Consider the following 21,654-nt stretch of genomic DNA (forward strand, 5'->3'; position numbering starts at 1 on the left):
TGCTTATTTATTTTCAAGTTTTATGTTTCAGTTTCATTTATTTTACATATGTTGTTATATATATATCTACAGGGTGTTTTGTTAGTTCACGATCTCCAACGAGATCTAGTTTGGATAGCGTAGCTACCAATTTTTTAAGGAGGGGCATGTGGCAGAGCCCGTATTTTATTTATCAGAATTCTTAATTTAACGATTAACTTTATTTTTGAGGATATTGGTTTTTGTAAAAATATTAAAATTGTTTGGTGAAGGAAACCAACTGTTACAATTGAGGTTAATGCAAATTGGTAAAATTGTATTATTTTTGCCGTCAGCAGATAAAATAAACTAAACACATAATTGGTAGTCTGTGAATGCAGGAAGGAAATTCATGAAATGCATTCGCTATAACATTTATAACATTCTGTAAAAATTACGAGTTGCAGTTGTAACATGTTTGTGAACATCAGACACATTCACGGATATGTAGAAATTGCCTAGAATCGGGAAATCAGAACATGTCGAGTGTTGCAATTTTTGTTCTTGAAACAAGGAAAGAATTTGTTCCCGAAAGAAAGGAGGTCACACGTGCCTGACAGCAGACGACGCCGCAGAATTCCGGGAGTCGAGATCCAAACAAAACCAGGGGACAGGAGGTCTTTTGAAGGAAGAAGTCTTATGGTTTCGAGAGAAGTCTTACGGCTTTAGGGACGGAAGTTTGACATTGTTTTCGAGAGAAATTCTACGTCTTTTGTCGAAGTAGTTTTGAGTTCATCGCTGTTAAGTTTCTAATGTGATTCATAGTACGAAGTTAATCACAACATCGGTAATCCGATCTTCTAACGACAAACAGTCAACGTCAGTTAATCCGGAGCATTGGTTCGAGAGGCCATATCCAATGCAAATCATCTATTGACCAGCGACGCTTGTCCGTAGCGATATCAACCTGGCGATATCGAAATCAACGTAGCAACCCCGGAGATCATCAACAGAGAACGTCAACTGAAGACAACAGTAAAAGGTATGTGTTACTTCAAATTCAGGGTACAAATGCTCAATGCTCGATATGCACTACTCGTCTGGCAAAGATTCTAAATATCCGTTATAATCCACGACATTTTACACTAGCTACACTCTTTTAATAAGAAATACAATTGTTGTTTAATAATTGAAGTTATGTGTTATCATTACGACTTAATCCCCAATAGAAATGCGCTTAATTTGAAACCTCTCGCTTATGAAACAGATACTTGCCCACTCATTCTAGATGGTGAGTGGAAGGTGATCTGCTCAATTCAACTTATGCATCCCCAAATTCAGGCACGAATTGAGCGGGTTGTCATAGTGGAGATGCTGTGAGGCTTATGCTATTTCGTAGCGATCCTAGTACAATACCGAGGTTGTCATGGTGGAAATTGCTGGTTTTGGTAATAATCCTAGTTTCTCTTTCTCTCAAGTTGTCTGTAGAGAAGTGCCAGTTCGTTGAAAGGAAAATTCTAGCCCTTGGTCACATAGTAAGCGATGCAGGTTATGAAGTGAGCCCAAAAATTATACAGGCCATTAAAGCGTGCAAAGCCCCAAACAATGTGAAACAGCTTAAGTCATTTCTTGGACTAACAAATTATGTTAGGAAGTTTTGTAAAGATTACGCTAAGATAACTTCAATTTTCCAACCGATTTTGAAAAAAGGACATAAATTTGAGTGGAACGAGTCATACCAACAGGCATTTGAAAAGTTGAAATTGGCATTGATGAATGCACCATTGTTAGCCCCGTTTAGGGAGGAGTTAGACACGAGGGTGTACACGGATGCATCAACAAGTTCAATTGGCGGAGTCCTTATGCAAAAACCAAGCGAATGGTGAATGGACACCAGTGGCGTATTACAGTCGTGTACTAAGACCACAGGAAAAAACTAGACACATAGTAGAATTGGAAATTTTAGCTGTGATTAGTTCTTTACGAGCGTTCAGCTACTATTTGTTTAATAAGGAGTTTGAATTGTATACCGATTGTAAAGCGCTAAAATACCTTCAAACATCGCCGAAGTTAGCACCAAAACTTGTAAGGTGGAGTCTTGACTTAGCTCAATACAAGTATACACCGGTGCATTGTCCTGGAGAAAAGAATCCGAGTGATATTTTGTCCAGGAACACTGACATAGAACCGACAACTGACGATGTAGAGTTGGAAACATTGAAGGTAAACAGCGAGGATTTGCAAGTGAATTTAACTTTTGATAAAGATATCGACGTAGGGGAATTACAACGTCAACGTGGATTACGTTAGAATTTAAAAAACGATTGTCTCAATTCCTTCTTGCTACTACCGTTGTGACGAAAAAACTAGGCCCCACTTTTGTATGAACATTGTTTCCAGTATCGTTCCCTTCATTTCTTTCTCGTGGGCGGCTTTTTTCTCTACATACCACACGTCAATCTCGTTCTTTCAAAAAAAAATATCGCCCCTAGAAATTTATCATCTTGGGTCCGGAACTCAGACGCCCGTTCGTAAATACGGGCCCGATTGTATATATCATTTGAAGATGTAAATACAAAGCACTTAAACCAACTCTGGGGGCCTGTTTGTGTATCCAGATACTGAAGTCAAGTGCGCAAATCTGTCTTCAACGTTCGTGGGATGGGTAAGACTGTTCCCATAATCCTTTCCTTTTTTAACGATGTTCAAAATATTTATGAAGTTGAAAAAAATGCTGGAGGATTAGGGAAGCAGAGTTGTCTATAACATCGGCAGGAGGGTACTTTTTAAGACTTATTGTGGGGGGAGGGGAGAAGAGACTCATATTACAGTAGATGAATCAGATTTCTGAGGTAAACCTGTTGTACTCGTATATTATATACCAAATGATGTAGATGAAATATTGGTACATATTATTATTACATCTCAGTGCCGTAAGCACATTCTGAAATTTGAATATATGCATAATAATAATTGACATGTTTCTACTTACGCATCCACAATGATCCACATTAAAATTTTAGGACATTTGTTTTATAACAATACAAATAATGACTTCCCCAAAATTATGAAAGAAAATCAATCAGGCCTATATTTGGCGCAACAATACTCTTATCTGGGCAAAATTATGATTACCACAATAGCATTATAGGAATTGTTACAGGAATTAAACAAATAGTTGAAAATAGACAACTAATAATTAATGACAATGAAATATTAAAGAATACGATTGTTTTTCAAAAATGAAACAAGTCAAAGGACATCAGTTTCGTTTGTGGCAGTCGGATAGAAATCATCATCACAATCTCAAATCGGATTATTGGGGTGTGTGGACAAGATTGTAGAGAACATGTTCCCCTTATGTCCCCGAGATTTGTGCCAGTGGCTGAAGGGCCCTGGCACAATCTTTGCGAGTGACGGGGAGTGGTGGCTCTCTTGTCCTACCAGATCGGTGATCGTAATTCTACAGAATGCTTTATATTTATGCCTGTGTCTTTGAGCTCCTTTACGATGAAGATTACAATTACGATGCATTTAGTTGTGATTAAGGCATAACTACGGTGTATTTTAGTACTATTATTTACATAACCGGAATGCTTCAAAAATGCGTTGAACTAACCATTTCCGTTTTGTTCTATTTCCTTTATATTAGGACACGTATGTTCTGTTCAGAAACTATAGCTTAGTTCAAAATATATACAGTTGGAAATACTTGAATATGCCAGCGTATATCTAAAGCAAATGTAGGGTTGCAAGGGTTGAGGAGGAGTGAGAAGGGAAGTATTGCGCATGCCCATTCAACAGAAAGCAGACGAAAACCCCGATGCTTTCAGTAGGCCTGGAAGCCCGAGGAAAATAGCATACGACAGGAGGAAAGACAGAAAATGTGCATTTGAGCGACGCGCATGCGTAGGCTCCTCTTGTCAAAGTAAGTCGAGGGAGCGCGCCAGAAGATTGCAGTGGAAATAATTGTGATAATTACAAGCAAACAATTTATATATAATGAAATACGTACTTTTTCTTATTAACAGGGGATGTCGGGCACACCGGCGTTCTCTTACGCTACGCCGCTGCTTTTCTTACAAGGGATCGTATGCGAAGCGTGACAGCTAGATACTTATGAAAATTGGTACTCCGACCATTTGTGGATTCCTAATTGTCGTGGTGATAATCACTCGGTGCGAAAATGCCTTGTTTACCCGATTTCTATAATACATATATCAAGCAGTGGCCGGGTGAGGCTGTGCCGAGTTATACTCCATAAACGTCGGAAAAAGGCAGAAAATGAAAAACGTGTGTAAGTAATCTAATACCGTATAGGAGGGACACGTGCCCAACACCACGGTAGTTCAGGTTCAGGTTCAGGTTCAAGGTATTTTCCTTCCTTCTCTTCGGAAGTTAAAAAATGTGGAACGCTTCACGATTTTGTAGTGCTACAAAAGCAGTGTTGCCACCCCAAGACAAACTTATAGTTTTCTAAATAGAACGTATAACATTTTATGGCATTAAGGCAATTGGCATAAAACGTGAAAGAAAATAAGCAAAAGATGTGTTATCGATGTTGCCAAATAAGAGAGATAGGACGCTCTAAAGTTGAGAAATTATGGGATCCGTACAATGAAATGAGCAAATGTATAACAACAAAAACTCCAGAACAAACAAATATACAGTAATGAGTAAACCACTGCTAGCACAGCATCGTTTGACTAACGGCCTTGATACATCATGTCGAGTATGTGGCTAGGGCGAGAAATGCATATTTTGCAATATATCTATGGCTTTTCTATTCTATGTATTGTTGTATTATGTTAAAATAGTTTGCAGCTGTATATTACTGGTAACCTGAGTGCATAGTGTTTTTATCTTCATTGCTGTCTCACACGTTAGCAGAAAGTATGTCAGAATCGATTTGCAAACATTAATTACCTTCCACAATCTTTGCAAATCGGTTCTAACATGCTTTCTTCCCACAGATTTGTTATCTTTCGTACCACACTTTTATGTACTCTTCTTACGCGCTACACCGTCGTTTCTGTGGTTTATAAGGCATGTAGAATGCAGTGTTTTATGTAGTGTTGCAACCCCAAGACAGTTCGTTTCATAGCTCTCGGGAAGGGTTCGGGGTATCGATTCCACACAAACGCGCTACAGGAAAACATTTCCGCATCATATCTCCTCCTGTAATAAGCAGCAGTAATAAATAAATCATGTAACGTTGGACTTCTTCTTCCTACGGCTGCTCTAACACGTTCCCTTTTCGGTGAATCCTGTATCAAGCTCGTTAGTCACTGGATGCTGTGCATGCTGCAGTTTACTTCCTGCTGTATTTTTGTTCCTTCTGCAGTCTTGTTATTGTTCTATATTTGTTCGTTTCTCTATACGGATCCCATAATTTCTCAACTTTACAGCCTCCTATCTCCCTCATTTGGCGACATTGATGACCCACCTTTTGCTTATTTTCTTTCACATTTTATGCCAGTTATTTTAACACCGTAAAATGGTATGCGTCCTATTTGAAAACTTTAAGTTTGTGTTGGGATGGCAACACTACTTGTGTGACACTGTTGCCGTGGCTTTGGTCACGTGTCTCTCTCCCGTAGGTTTCAGGTTACCTGCATACATTTTTCATTTTCTGCCTTTTTTCCGATGTTTTTGGGGTATAACTCGGCACAGCCTCACTCGGTCACTATTTGGTACATGTATTATACATACCGGGTAAACAGGGCATTTTCACAGCGAGTGACTATTACCACTATTATTAGCGATCCACAGATAGTTGGGGTACCAATTTTCATGAATACGTATCTAACTATTACTTTTCGCATACGTCCCTTATCAGCTACAACAGCAGACATCACCTTTCGACAATATCCAGAAATATTGAAACAAAATTTCTTTTAAACTTTAAGAAACATTAAATTATATTTTTCCTACATTTAGGCCTGACATTTAGAAGAAAGACATATGATGATTGTTTAATGTCTCATTTATTTAGAAAGTTTGGATATTTTCTCTGATTTTAAGGAAATAACATTCCACAAATATATATATATATTTTTAAAAAAAAGCATTCAACCACCTTTTTATATGCCCAGGTTGGCTCAGTACTTTTATGTTTTTTAGTCATTATTTAGTTATTTATCCTAAGTTTAAGACTATAATGATTAGTACAGTTGGTCAAATAAATAGATTGAACGAATGAGAATGAGAAAAAGTTAGAAACTGAAAGACTGAAAGCAAAGATTTTGTACGAAGATAGTAATATTCGTATGGGTATATTTCTTCGTGTTTTATGAAATAAATAATAACGATGTTGATACAAACCTTAAACTCATGAACTGTGTAATTCTATGGAGAATCTTTCCGATATTACTTCCATTTAGTAATTTATTAATTCATTTGTTTTGTTCATTAGGAACTGTTAGATTGCAGATTGATAGAGAAGGACCAGATTTATCACAGCAGTCGTCCGTGTGGTGTTCAACAAGATCTTCTCCAACATTAGGTGCAACATCAGGCTTGGATTATATATCGAGTTCAAACGAAGTATGTATTGTTCTCCCTTTTATAGTTTGAGCGGAGAAATAATATATTGTAACATCTGTGTGATAATTGTAGTAAAATAGTATCTAGTAAACCATATGTGTAAAGTCGTGTAATGATTGAAAAAGAAAAAGAAGTGTTAGGATTTAGGTTTTAGGAGTTAATGGGGTCGTCAGCAATGATACTGTTGACGATCAGTACGACTGCTCAAACAGGGAATGCCTGAAATAAAATTTTAGAAACGAAGAAAGCAAGATTTATGTAATAAATAAGCTGCTGCACAAAAGAGATAGAAACCAAAAACAAGAGGTAAAACAATAAGTATAGGAAATAAAAGATATAACAATAGGAATAAGTAAGAAGAGACCAGAAAGGTGAGAATAAAAGATATAATTGCAGCAGTGAGAAATAAAAGAGGAACGAACTAAACAGTTCAAATAACGGAAGCAGTCTCAGATGCGTGCAGAAACGCAAGGACAGTCCTCAAAATCAAAAGTATTTCCTACAGCACGGGAGAGTGCAAGTGGCGATCCGCGACGTTCTCTGAGATTTGAAAGGTAAAGAGATGTTGTTGGGAAGGTAGTTGTATTAGAAAAGTATTGTTTCTTCGACGTGCTTTTACCCACGTGAATACAGTGGCGGATCGTGACCAAGTACAGCATGACTTGTGCAGCTCAAAAGAAACTGACCATTTTCGTGCAAGCTTCTAACAACATGATTTTCTAGTGATTTGCATAACTAATAGAACAGTGCAATGTCTTGAGTTGTTGAAAAATTACTATAAGATTTCGGGTAGATACATACTCGTGAAACATACTGTCTGTATACTACTGTGTTAAATATCGTTCAAAAGCTTAGGTTCTGCTCTTCCTGGATATATAAGCCGTAGAAACTCTCTATACTTTCGTTGATTTTCAGATTGAAAGAATAGGATGTCAAAATATGATTTTCGTGAGAGATACACCTACATAAATCGAAACATTATTGAACTCTGAATAGTGTATCATCATCATCATAGGTATTCTGCCCTTACTGGCAGGTCACTTGCAGCAGCTGAGAAGCTTCCATGCTCCACGGTCCTCCGTCTACCTCTTCGTTTTCATGTTTGATCTTTCTGTTTATTTATCATCTACTAATTGTAGTCTCCTTCGTTCCCTTCCTCTCTTTCCTGCCACCATACCGTCTAGGAAGTCCTTCATGATACGATTTCTTCTTAGACAATGTCCCAACCACTTTCTCTTCCTCTTTTTAACAAATCTAAAAGTGTTCTTTTCTCTCCCACCATTTCAAACACCCTCTCATTCGTTTTCCACCCGCCTAAACTAACTCTTTCCATTCTTCTCCACACCCACATTTCGAATGCTTCCAGTCGTTTTTCATAACTTTTACGTAATGTCTACGTTTCCGCTCTATTCAGTACAATACTCTACACGAAGCATTTTATGAGTCATTTTCTCAGTTTTTTTATTCAAGGTCCCACAAAAAAAGACTTTTCTTCCTCCTAAAGGCTTCTTTCGCCATTCCTATCCTTGCTTTTATTTCACGTTCACACTTTGTGGCGCTGCTAAGAATACTACCCAGATATCGAAAACTATTCACTTTTTCTATTTTCTTCCTTTCTGCTTTTATATTTGACACAGACTTCTTCGTTCCAATCACCATAGATATTGTTTTTCTAACATTTATTTTCATCCCATAATTTTCAAAGCGCATTCTCAGGTTATCTAACATTTTATTGATTTCTATTTCATATTATGCAATAAGCGCCATATCATCCGCAAATTTTATGCATCTACCTAGTCATATCATAAATACTGTTATAAAGTTTGAAGTGGCGCTGTAGGCATCCGGAGAGGCCCAGTGCTGCCATCTGTATGTAAAGCGGAAGATGCATGTAGTGTGTGTTTGACTCTTCTTGACATACGTTGATATTGTACTGAGTTCTGATGGAGTGGGGCGATTACGAAAATCGTGTAGCAGTAATTGCACTACACAAGGTCGGGAAGATAGCAGGTGAGATTTTCAACCTCCTGAAACCCCTACAAATCAGCAAGAAATTCGTGTAACGCGCAATACAGCGATACATCAAGACTGGAACGGCAGCTGACCGCGCAAGGGGTGACAGACCACGAACGGTACGAACCCCGTAGGTCCAGAAAGCAGTCGCAGCAAGGATTCGAAGAAATCCTGTTCGAACACAAAGTGTGATGACTGCTGAGATGAACATAAGCAGAAATTCCGTGTCTCGTATGCTCAGGAGTGACCTCCATCTACGGGCGTATAAGAGGCGGACTGGTCACTTTCTAACCCAATCACTAATGTTGCAGAGGGTCCTTAAATCAAAAAGACTGTTGCTGCGTTACGGCAACAATCTGCAAAGAAAGATTCTGTTCACTGACGAATAGGTGTTCACAATTGTATGCCACGTCATCTACTGCAGCTGCTGAGGCACATCCAAAGGTGCAGACGGCACATTATCCTGTCTCAGTGCTGGTTTGGTGGGGGTAAGCTACTCAAGCAAACCCAGCTGCATTTTTGCTAACAAGGTGTTAAAACATCTATCAAGGTGTACCAGGACACAGTGTTAAAACCTATAGTGAAACCACTTTCTGCTACCATGTTCCCTGGAGAAAGGTGGATCTTCCAGTAGGATTCCGCTCCAGGCCACAAAGCGAAAAGAACCCAGGACTGGCTGCACGCAACTTCCCCAACTTCATTTCTACCGCTGATTGGCCTTCTAGCAGCCCGGACCTTAACCCGTGGGACTAGAAACTTTGAGCAGTCCTCGCTATCGGTTTCCCGATCAAGTACGTGCGCGCAAAGCCACAACTTGTCCCTTTTCTTTCAGAGTAAACCGTATACTTTTGGAAGTTATGATGGCGAACATCGTTCTGATCGCGATCACCGAAAGAAATCCGCGGAAAGCATAAGAGAGGTTAAAGAAGAGCTTAGGGTTGTTTATTCGACAGTAGCGCTACATTTGGAGAAACTATGGATAAATTGAGAAAGCTGAATGGCATACAAACTGATCAAAACTAAAAGGAATATTAGTTTTAAATTCCACTGTATGCTGCTGTTGCTCTTACACTACGGAAGCAATCCATTTTTCAACCACATTCACATATGCAAGGGAAAATGAATTTTATATGGACATCAATCAATACGTTTTACCAATGGCCATATTGCGCTTCCGTTCAAAACCATACTCAGAGTGTTTGTCTAAATGTGTGCACAGGGTGCGTTCACAAAGTATCAAGGCTGAATGTTAACTGAGTAGGAGCGCGGGCGCAGACCCGTTCCACCGACAAGGTGCAGTAGTGGGTGGGAATGTCAGATAATCGACTTCACGAGGTAAGTTGCCTCTGAGACATGGAAGTGAGTAGATCGTTAGTGCGTCAGCGCGTGTCAGTAACCCCACCGAAACCTGAGTGAGTGGCCGAGAGCATTTTGAGCAGCGTTATGCTGTAAAGTTCTGTGCGAAACTGAACGAAACAGCTACAGAGATTTTTCGTATAATTCAGAGGCCTACAAAAAAGACGCCCAGTTTTCATGTGGCACAAGAGGTTCAAAGAGGGCTGCGAGGACGTTGAAGACGATGACCGCTCTGGAAAACATGGAACAAGCCGAACTACTGAAAATCTGGTGAAAGTGCGTAATAAAACTCTTAACCTCTGATAGTCTTCTTAGTCTTAGATTAAGTGCTGATGAACTGGGATTGGGTTCGACTACTGTGTTGAACTTAGTAACAGAGAATTTGAAGATGAGAAAAGTGTATGCCAAACTTTTCCCAAAATTCTGACCGATGAACAGAAGACACGGCATCTGGCTGTTTACGAAGAAATGCTTGAACGTTTGCAAGACCATGTCCATTTTTTGGACTGGTGATGAGACCTGTGTCTACGAGTACGATCCAGAATCGAAACGACAAAGTGGGAAGTGGTACACCTCTCATCTCCAAACCCGAAGAAAGTTCGCATAAGAAAGTCACGTGTGAAAAGCATGATCATTATTTTCTTCGATGCGAAAGAACTGATCCACAGAGAGTTTGTTCCTACCGGACAGAGTGTCACAGGTCCATTTTGCACTGGAGTACTCCGCCTCTTGAAGAATGGAGTCCACCGAGTCCGCCCAGACATCAAAGCTAATTGAGTTCTTCACCACAATAGCCCTCTCACACTTCGCTCGTCGCCGCCGTTGTTTTGGAGCAGTTCAACGCGCAACACTGCCCATCTACCCTACAGTCCTGACCTCGCTCCCAGCAACTCCTTTTTAGTTCTTCCGAATCAAGAAAGACCTGAAAGGGAAGGGATTAGACACGATTCCAGTGATCCACGGTTCAATCAGGTTCCATATATAGATCCGTCAGGAGAGGTAAAATAGAGGCAAAAATACAAAAATTCCACTCTCGTATGCAGGAGATTTATTCTAAGAAACAAAACGCTATCATTAAGCACTCAAGGAACCTACTTCTGGGGACTGAACCTAGTATTTCGGATTCATTTACACGAGTTATTAATGCGTTCCTCACTATTGGATCCGTTGTAAGCCGAAAACAGCTTAGGGTAACTTTTGCGTTACTCTAAAACTTTCTATCATTCAGGGAATTCCTACTACTAATGCCATTTCTCAGTACTGAAGGAACGTAGGACCTCTTAGCTTATGTATCCAAATTCCCTACTCTAAAATGGGAGCCTATTTCCCTATCTATTAGTCAGCACTCACTATATACATATTTAACTCCAAAGAGAAGATCTACCCAATCTCTCTCTTCCGTTACAGTACCTAAGTTAGTCTATGCAAGTGTCTTCAAAACTACTTATCCTCTCAGCACCTAATTTAGTCCTCGAAACTTGCTTTGAAAATAGCCCTCTCGAGCCAAATCAACTATTATTTGTATACGGGTGTGGAAGAAGAAGTGGGATTATGGGAGGAGAACTCCCCCACAGAAAGCATTGGAAGCTCTTACTAGCAGTAGTGTTTCCACCATCTAGTTAAATTACAGGTAGAAATATTTTTTAGAATTATGTGAGTATATTCTAAATTAAATACAAATTAATAGCCTACATCTAATATATATAATATGATATAGCTTAAATAGTGAAAAAACAGATCTGACCATTATCCCAAAGTATGTACAACAACCATAATACATATATAATTATTAATATATATTAAACATAACCGAGAAAAGAGAAAAACTCGAGTCGTGATTGGGTCTTCATTCTCTCTTACTGTCTTTCCACTTAACTGTCTGAGAAAATAAATAATCTGACCACGTAACACTACAATATGGTCATACTGAAAACAGAGATGTGGATAGATAAATACAGATAGATACTTACATTAGATACAGACAAAATCTCACTACATATATGACTTAACACAATAATAAAAAAAATTACAGGGCCAGCACTCGTGCTTCCCTAAAATAGCAGTTTAATATCTCGAACACTTTATTAATTAAGTTTACCCTTGTATACACACACTCTTTAAATAATATCACTGTCGTATCCTGTATATGGAATACAGTTCCTCGTAATAAACACTCATCAGTATATGTGGTTGTTGTCAAGATCCCTTTGTTTCTATGTTGTTTAGGTGTGTTTGAAGCATATTCTTTTAGAAATCGAGAGTTGTGTATCAAGTGAGTTATTGGTACAAAATAAAACGAGTTGGTTCAAGCCGAACGTGTACTAATCATCCAGATAATTATTGTTATGTGTATGGTAGATTTACACCGAAACCACAAAGGAAGAAAATATATAACATTACAAAACTTTCTCCTTTTGGACGTGGGTTGTCGAATTGGTGATCAGAACAAGCAATGGGCTCCTAATCAGTGTTGCACAACTTGTACAACAAATCTTAGGTTGTGATTAATGGGAAACTAAAGACCTTCCAGTTTGCTGTACCGATGCTGTGGAGGATACCAATAAACCACCATAATGACTATTACTTCTGCATGAATAAGATCTCCGGCATGTTTAGAAAAATAAACACGTCATCCAGTGTTCTGATATTCCTTCGGCCATACAACCTGTGCATCACAGTGACGCTTTACCAGTACATGTACCCCCTGATACATGGACAGAGGAAGAAGATGACTGGAATGAACCTCGGAGCCAGAGGCTTCTACGTCAAAAGATCCGGACTATATATCAATACATGCTGACAGTGATATACATTTAATAGAGCAGGAAGACTTCAGCACGTGACTTAAATTTGTTGAAAGAAGCATCTGAAATTCTAGGTTCTAGACTACAGCAATGGAAATTACTTGCTTCTGGTACAAAAATTTCTGAGTTTGAACACAAACATCAATCTTTTGCACATTATTTTGCTATGGAGGAGAATAAGTGTTTCTCTACAGACGTCACTATTTGATGAACAAAATAGGCGTGACCATGTCACAAACTTTTTAATGTACTTATAATACAATAGGACCTACATTATCCGTCAAATTGTCCGGGCTATTTCTCAGCCTGTATTCAATCGATCTGCTTCGAATTTTGGGAGACATAACTAGATAGCTCTAAAAGATTATTCATAACATTTTCTGTAAATCGGTTAAACAGGGGCTGAGAAATATCTGGAAAACTGTGTCGGACAATCTGTGTTGTATTGTATGTAGACCTAATACGAATAATAAATATGGTCATATTTTTTGAACCTGACGTGACAGGGCATTCTTATGGTGATTTTCGAAATCAGCGTGACTGTTTCCTTAAGAATCACCTATTGTAATCAGTGTTGCATAACTTGTACAACAAATCTTAGGTTATGAGGTATAAAAAAAGTTTTTCTTTCTTGGGCAGCGTTATCAGTTCTTTTCGTCCTCAGTGATGCAAAAAATTAAAATCGCAACCGTAGATTGAACGTTGATATTCAAATAATATTATCAAAGAACTAATCGAGAAAAATGAGAAACGGTATAACGGTACAAGAAACTGTATTGGCTTGGGTCTGACCGTAGCCACCAATATATAGGCCTGAGAGCGCTGACGTCTCGAGGCTCATACGTCATAACCAGTAGAGCCAAGTTTTAATATCGCACTATTGCTTGTTTGATGTTTTATTTATGTATGATGATGTTTTAATATCTGTTTCTCTTCCCTTTGTTGAATGTATCGATAAGAATCGTAAAAATCATAAGTAATACAATTATTTATTCTTGCACCGGATAATAAAAGTGGATGACATGTGTACTACAATCTGGAAGGATAAGATAAATTCATTATCATAGAATGTAAACAGCAAATGTGAATCAAAAGTTCTGAAATAGGCTTTACTTGAATATAGTATGCCCATACACGTACAAAAATTCTGTTTTCAAGGAGTATGCACAATGAAACAGTGCAAAGAATTTGTGTAGATTTTTTAGTGTATATGGTGCATTATGAATAGTACATCTACACTTTGTACAATACCTGTACTCAATTATGTAAATGCATGTCGGAAATTAATCATTTTAAAATTACATGTGAGTTGTTGAAAAGCAGCCTTAATGTATTGTATCAATTGCATTATGGTTATTTTAATTTTTGAGTGCGTATGTAGTTGTATTCTTTTCATGAATGACTTGGCGGTATTCATTAAGTTGGGTGCAGATATAGAACCTGGTTCCAAATTGACTTTAATTACTTACCCCTCTTTTTTCACCAAGAAACACTCTTAGTAAGATGGTGTTTAATATGCAGTGTTGTATTCGTCAATACAAATTCCTTCAGGAAGACAGAAGCGTTATTATTTAAAAAAATCGCTTTTATGCGAAAACACTCACGAACTTGTGGTATGTAGTCATTTTGGGTAAAGTTCCGTAGCTGTTTCCCCCGGATTACTTTCCGTGATGAAATAGTGCCCGCTATTATTTAATATAACAGATCCTAAGCTAATTCAACTTACTACTACTAGTACCGAACTACTTATTACTATAGTATCACAGGAATAAATAATAATACTTATATACGAACACATAATAATAATGCATACTAATAGTAAGTCACTATACTAACCATAGAACATAGAGTTTGTTAATTACAAATGAATAAATTATTTGTATAATACCACTGGCTGTAAGTACTATTTTTTATCTATGGAGATAGTGTGCGAATTGAACATTTTTCCCAGGGGATAGTGTGCGAATTGAACATGTTCCATCTTTCACCCATATATGCACCCAACCATCACAAGTAAACTCTATAGAGATAAAATGGGGAAAGTTATCCATGCCAAAAATGAACATCATCTTCTCCAGAGGGGGGAACGCACAGTGTGTGTGGAGGGGCCTGAATAGTAAATTAAATTCTATATTGTATTAGGGTCTATACACTACAGCAGAGACGTACGAAGGGGGTAGTCCTACAGGTAGTGTTTTATGCCGAAATATTCTAAATAGATAATTTACGAACTTTGACCTTTCGAACAACTAGCTTGCAGACAAAAAACGCATTATTTTTATTTCGTGAAGATTGTTTGTCCAGCTTCTAAGTTATAATTTTAGTACCCCATAATGAAGTTCTAAAAATACCACAAAGTTAATTTTTCGAAAGTTGGAACTAAGCTAAATCTATTTCTTGTACTCAAAGAGGTTTCGAAAAAAATCATAATGATCATAAGAGCTATTTTAACTTGAAATGTTGTTGTCTACAAATAATACCACTAATTTGAGGTACTTGAGTCTTCGCTAAATCGGTTTCTTGTACGCGAAAACGCATGTGAACAAAATATCATTAAGATAGTTTGTTCATTTTGAAATATAATTTAAGCGCCCGAAAACTCCGCTAAGGTGATTTCTGGTAGTTGAGCCATAACAAAATCGCTTTCTTGTACGCTGCAACGCATTTGGACAAAATTTCTTGAAGATAATTCGTTGTTTTTAAAATATAAGTGAGGCGTCCTGGAGATAAAACACACTCGAAAACACCCCTAAGCAAGTTTTTGTCGAAAGTTGAGACTAAGCTAAATCTCTTTACTCGAAAAAGATAGTTTTACAAAATTTCATGATGATCTCTTTTCAGTTAATTTTTTTCCGCCCCCCAAATGAAGTTCCAAAAACTCCACTGAACTAATTTGAGGACTTGAAACGTAGCTAAAACGCTTTCTTGTACGCGAAAATACATTTGCAAAAAATTTCATTTACATAGTTCGTTCTTTTTGAAATATAATTGAGACGTCCCTAAAATGAAGCGCCTAAAACGCCACTAAACTAATTGCAGGTAATTGATCCATACCTAAATCGTTTTCTTGTATGAGAAAATGCGTTTTCACAAAATTTTGTGAACATTCTTTTTTGCTTTTGTAATACAAGTGAAACAGCCCAATTAATGCGTCCAAAAACGAAATTGAACAAGCTTTTCGAAAGTTGAGACCAAGCTAGATCGATTTCTGGTATCAAGAAACGTTTCAGCACCAAATTCCATGTAAAATGTTAAAAACATTTTCAACATATTGAAATGGGTTTGTCAATATGTTTTATGGTAATCGAGAATGAACTTAAACACAGGCATACGTTGTAGTATTCTCTTTTGATAATTCCGTACTAAAATGCTGAAATCAATCACAATCTTCTTCATTGTAGAATAGTCGTGACTTTATACTTAATCTAATCTTTTTAAATGAATAGTCATGCTGTAACAAGCAGTGATTGGTGTCTATCGTGCAGAGAAAGTTTTACATTCATTGCTCTACGTTCTAGTTCTTGGAGGGGTCGCTATGGAGTTATTACTGAGTTGAGATCCAGTGTAGTGCAATAATTCAACAAGCTGGTTGTAGGTAATGATGATGAATATCTTCCTTCTTTGTAAACGATACTAGCAACTGTTGCTCTCGAACATCACCATAGAACCAAAAGCAACCTGTATTTCGTTAGTCAGTACTGAAGCTTCCTTTTCTGTTTCTTTGGATGTATTATAGCGAACATGCAGCCAGAATGGGCTAAATTATAAGTTTATTTTAAAACATTTTTTATTATTATTATTAAGAAATTAATATTTCTTGGTTGAAACTGTAAACATCCGCACGAACTTTGTGATTCTAGAATAGACTGCTCTTCAAGGAAAACAACGATTCTATTTCCACAAACAAGCACGCGGATGTCACAGAAACACACTTTCACCAACTTCAAATTAAAATCTATATGAGTAAACAAGGATGCTTATCTGGTATAAAAGCAAAACTTCAGAAAGTTTACGCGTCCAGAAATCATTATCTGTTAGAGTGTATACGCCTCCACTCTGCGTGTGCGCGACTCAATATAACAGTTATTGTTATAAACAATTCTGCTGTAATCGTATGAATATTTGTTTAACTTGAATTAGTACTTCGTTATTAATTAAAGAGCTTAATGACTACTTAGTTACACTCTCGATTACCTGGGGAGTAGCTTACTAAAAGCTCAGTAATGTAATCTGTCACGCTATAATACCTGCTTGAAACTACGCATTGGGATGATGCAGTTACTTGAATAAAAGATAGGAAATTGGATTTTATATTTTATTACAAAAGGATAAATATGAAATGAAGAAATGAATTTAATGAAAGATCCGGAGTTCTAAAATTAAAGGGAATAATTATAATTTCTAAAAGCCGGTCTACGCGTTGACCTGAAGGATCTCGGTTTCTGACGGGTTGTCCCGTTAGCTGAAGGCTAACCAAATGAGACTGATAAATCAAAACATGCCAATGCAAGGCTATGCGTGTAAATAGAATATTAGCTTCCTTTTTCCTCAAACAAACCTCTTTGAGAACAAATGAAAATATGGTTTTGTTTACTCACGTTTTATCCGCTAGATTCTGTCCAATAGAACCGGCTTACTGTTGTCACTTTTGGATAAATTTACGACGCACTTTATAACTTGTTTGGAATGTGAGAGTCCTTACTTCAAACCCGCCGGAAGACTGTTCCTCTTCTTTCCTAGGCGTCGCCTCGCAGATTCGCAGGGTCTCGCTGCTCGGCTCGGGACTTCGTGGTCCTAGGTTCGAACTGGCTGACGGCTGTCCTCCTCGTCTCCCTCAATGGAACTGGACTCGTGAACTAGAAGTCCTCCGTGGAGGTCGTCTAATGCAGAGACGTCTTTCTAGACTCGGACGAAGGCCGGTTCAGCTTCTTGGACTTCAGGGGCTGCTGCTACATAATCAAGGTGTTGGCGTCAGGTCCTCTTGAGTCGCGCAGACGCAGAGTGGAGGCGTATACGCTCTAGCAGATAATGATTTCTGGACGCGTAAACTTTCTGAAGTTTTGCTTTTATACCAGATAAGCATCCTTGTTTACTCATATAGATTTAAATTTGAAGTTGGTGAAAGTGTGTTTCTGTGACATCCGTGTGCTTGTTTGTGGGAATAGAATCGTTGTTTTCCTTGAATTGCAGTCTATTCCAAAATCACAAAGCTCGTCCGGATGTTTACAGTTTCAACCAAGAAATACTAATTTCTTAATAATAAATAATGTTCTAAAATAATCTTATAATTTAGCCCATTCTGGCTGCATGTTCGCTACATTCCTCCGACCAAGACATGATACGGGCGACATCGAAGTATGCGCCATTTGTCCTGTATAATTTAGCCCATTCTGGCTGCATGTTCGCTACAATATTTATTGCCGATAGTATTGAGACGGTTACCTCAGCTCTCCTAACATCCGCTTTCTATATTCCTCACCTTATTACTTTGTTGAGAAAAAGTAGACGGCTTCTGTATTGAATTCCTAAGTGGCGTCTTCCTCCAAAAATAACCACAATGTTTCTGATAATTTCTTGTATGTCTTCGTTGGTCGATTGGGTTAGTCTGTCTAAAATTCTGCGGAATGTGATTTGGGTCTCGTCGTTATCTTCTTTCACACTTCTTTGTATAATGATTTCTGTTCCTGAACGACTTATATGCACCTTGACCTTTTATAATTTCCTTTCTGAACCTCTTTTCATTTTCAGTGCCTTTCTGCTCACATATTTTTACACTCGCTCTATAACTGCTTGCTCTTTAAAAGTTAGAAGCTGACAGAGATCTTTTAGCATACATACAACACCCAAAAAATCGTCACATTGAGTTTCAACTTCTATTAAACAACTATAGATGTTGTGCATCATTAATCGTCCTATCATTGAAAACTCGTGATATCATATGAACACTCATGTCCAAAATGATTGTCGCATATCTATAACTGTCTTCTTATAAGAATATAATTTGATAATGATTTTGCAGGGTACCTTTAATACAGATACTATGTGTATAATCGGGAAATTTATATTTGTGGTAAATTTCATATGAAAATAATTATAAATAGAAAATTAGAATGAGTAAAACAAAATGTTGCTAAATGGACTAGAAAGTTTTATTTTCGTGTTATTGTTCCTATTTACTGCTCTTTTGACATGAAATTTGCCACGTACATGTCTTTGCCGATTATACATATACTAACATTATAAGAAATACCGGGCGAATTCGTTATCAAATTATATTCCTACAACAACATATTTATAGACATGCGACAATAATTTTGGACATGAGTGTACATTTCTCATAGATTCTTAGAATTCTCTCAAAGCTTCACCAGTCAGTTGGTTCACAGGTTGATTGAATACACATATCCGGAGGCAGAGTGAATAGATCGACTGGAATTGTTTGAACAGCTGTACCTGAAAGCGCCGTTAAAATTAAAGAATCTTTACCAACGTACTCTGCTAGCATTGATGAAATTACCGTATTTGAATTCTGGTACTTTTTCCACTACCGGGAACATCTTGGACAATGGACCTCCTCTCGGTTACTGGTGCTCCTTTCAATATCAATTTAATATGCGATTTGCATTATTGATCACCTTTACCTTCATTGAAGACAACTGTCGGATCAGGATAATCCGGATCAATACTTTTTGTATCGCCTTCCTTTATTTTCCATGAAAATGTTATCATTCTATTGTATTAGGGCTGTATTATTTCTCTCAAAATTAAAAATTTCTTGCCGGTCGGCTGAATACTTTTTTCTGCTGCAGCTAAGCGCAGTTGCTATATATCAGCAGTCCCTGGGTGGGTTCTCCGTGCAATCGAATAAACAACGATGAGCAACACCTTTGGCATTGCTCTTGTCAATTCCGTGAGTCACGTAACATGCTCGTTCTTACTTAAATGCAATCTTCCACCAATCAGCTCTGCGACCGCAAAATCTATGGATTCGACACTAATATTGGTCGTCCTTGACTATTTTTACATGCCACCGTCCCTTCCTCCTTGGAATGCTAGGAGTGTCTTGTTCCCACAGTATGGGATCGGACGTGTACTATCCATCTCAGCAACCCCAAGTGCTAGTGATTAGACAGTAATATCATTCCTGCTGAATTATTTCTATATATGACCTCTTCTTCCCTCCTGGGAATGTTACAGGTGTATTGCTCCCACAATATGACATTGGGGTATCACTACTCATCTCAATGACTCCGAAAAATATAGATTCAAACTAATATGTTCCTTTTTATTTTCTCACCACTCCCTTCGCACACCCTAAAGATTCCGGGTTTATCTTACTCAAATATATTTGTTTCTAAAATATAAATCATATGTGTATCAACTTTAGGAAATTGCTTCGCGTGTTACACAGTTACGTTGGAAGATATATATATACACACACACACACTTAAACAATTATATATGTATGTATAAAAAATACACACATCGTTTTCTTTTGCGATTTATTAACCACCACCTTCATTTATATTCAGTATTGTTTAGAAGTGCAATTGTCACATTTCTCATTTCTCGAGAAGCCTCCTTACAGTCGAAGTAATAAATCTTCGCATCTAATATACAAGTAGGTATATCTATCGTGTGTGTATGTGTTATTTGGAAATGTGTAGCTAGCCAAATTCTTAAATAATTAAATATTGTCGTGTTATTTTACGCAAGATATTAATAAATTGAGCATTTTATTCTGTTGTTCCTAATTTAATTGATATAAATTATATTTGTTTCAGGTAAAATTTAACCCAGGAGAATTAGTGGCATGGTGCAATTTGACCATTTTAGATGACCATGAAGATGTATTTTTAGAGGGTGAAAAAAAGTTTCAAGTCTTCCTTAGCAAACCTCGTAACGCAGTGTTATCGCATCCAACCCATGCAGAAATTATTATTGATGATATGAACAATGACATTTCCTTTTTGCAGTTTGACACCTCGCAAGTTCTGATTGCAGAAAATTCAACTAAAGTAACCATTCCTATCAAAAGATCTGGGGATTTAAATGGATTTGTGAGTGTCAAATGTTTCACTCGTCCGAGATCAGCCAAATCCGGCGAAGATTACATAGAAAGGCCTAAATCTGAGATTTCCAGAGTCCTATTTTCCAAAGGAATCCAAATGGTAAATTGTGAAGTGGACATAATTGATGATCATGTTCTTGAAGGCGATGAAGAATTTGTAGTGAAATTGGCAGATCCTATTGGAAATAGAATTTCCAAACTTGGTAATAGAATAAATGTAAAAGTGAAAATTCAGGATAGAGAAGATATCCCAAGAATTGAATTTGATAGAAACACGTATTCTATAATAGAACCGAGAACTCCAGATCACGAAGCCAACCTACAAGTAAAGGTACTTTCAAATTATTTTGTATATGTATGCAACTATGTGCTTTATCTTCATTTCTCATGTATGATTGCTCTTCTTAGATTTCATATACAAATGCTTGTAGGAAACGTATCGAAACTATCGCCTGTTTTGCGATGAACTTAGTTTCGATCTGAAAAATCAGCACTTGTGCTGACCATAAAAGTATATAGTTAAATGCAACTTTTTAAACCGTAGTTGTTATTTGTTTCTTTCCCAGTGCTCAAAAATAAATTTTGGTAGTCTTTCATACCTACAATACATAGTGGGAAAAGAGAAAGGGAGTGGCACAGAATTTGCCGCATGCAATTCTTTTATTTCTTCTGTTTCTTTATTAGCAGGAATATATTATAAAAGTCGAAAAATATGACGAGCAGGCGAAGAAGACAAACATAATATTGTTATGTTGCACCACGTTCAGCCTGCGTTTAGTTTGTTTAGATGAATCAGTAATGAGGAGGGAGGAAATCCGCGCCAGACTCGGACTTCTAAAATTGACCATAGATGTTCAATAATGTTCAAGTCGGGGCACTGGGTAGAAAGTTGTGTTTTTTAATCAT

The 21,654-nt window shown here is 37.5% G+C and overlaps 1 protein-coding gene across 6 annotated transcripts in view; it reads left to right on the forward strand.

Annotated features, from left to right (window-relative positions):
• LOC145661112 (extracellular matrix organizing protein FRAS1-like) overlaps positions 1-21,654 on the forward strand; it is a 3,375,101-nt gene that overhangs the window by 3,074,541 nt on the left and 278,906 nt on the right. For all 6 annotated transcript variants that reach the window (XM_081726561.1, XM_081726566.1, XM_081726573.1 and 3 more), the window contains 2 exons: positions 6,374-6,504; positions 20,462-21,079. In XM_081726561.1, the coding sequence (XP_081582687.1) occupies positions 6,374-6,504; positions 20,462-21,079 (749 nt within the window). The remainder of the gene's footprint in view (positions 1-6,373; positions 6,505-20,461; positions 21,080-21,654) is intronic.

The sequence above is a fragment of the Thermobia domestica genome, chromosome 1 (assembly GCF_964235325.1).
Source record: "Thermobia domestica chromosome 1, izTheDome1.hap1.1, whole genome shotgun sequence".
In the NCBI taxonomy this organism is placed as follows: Eukaryota; Metazoa; Arthropoda; class Insecta; order Zygentoma; family Lepismatidae; genus Thermobia; species Thermobia domestica.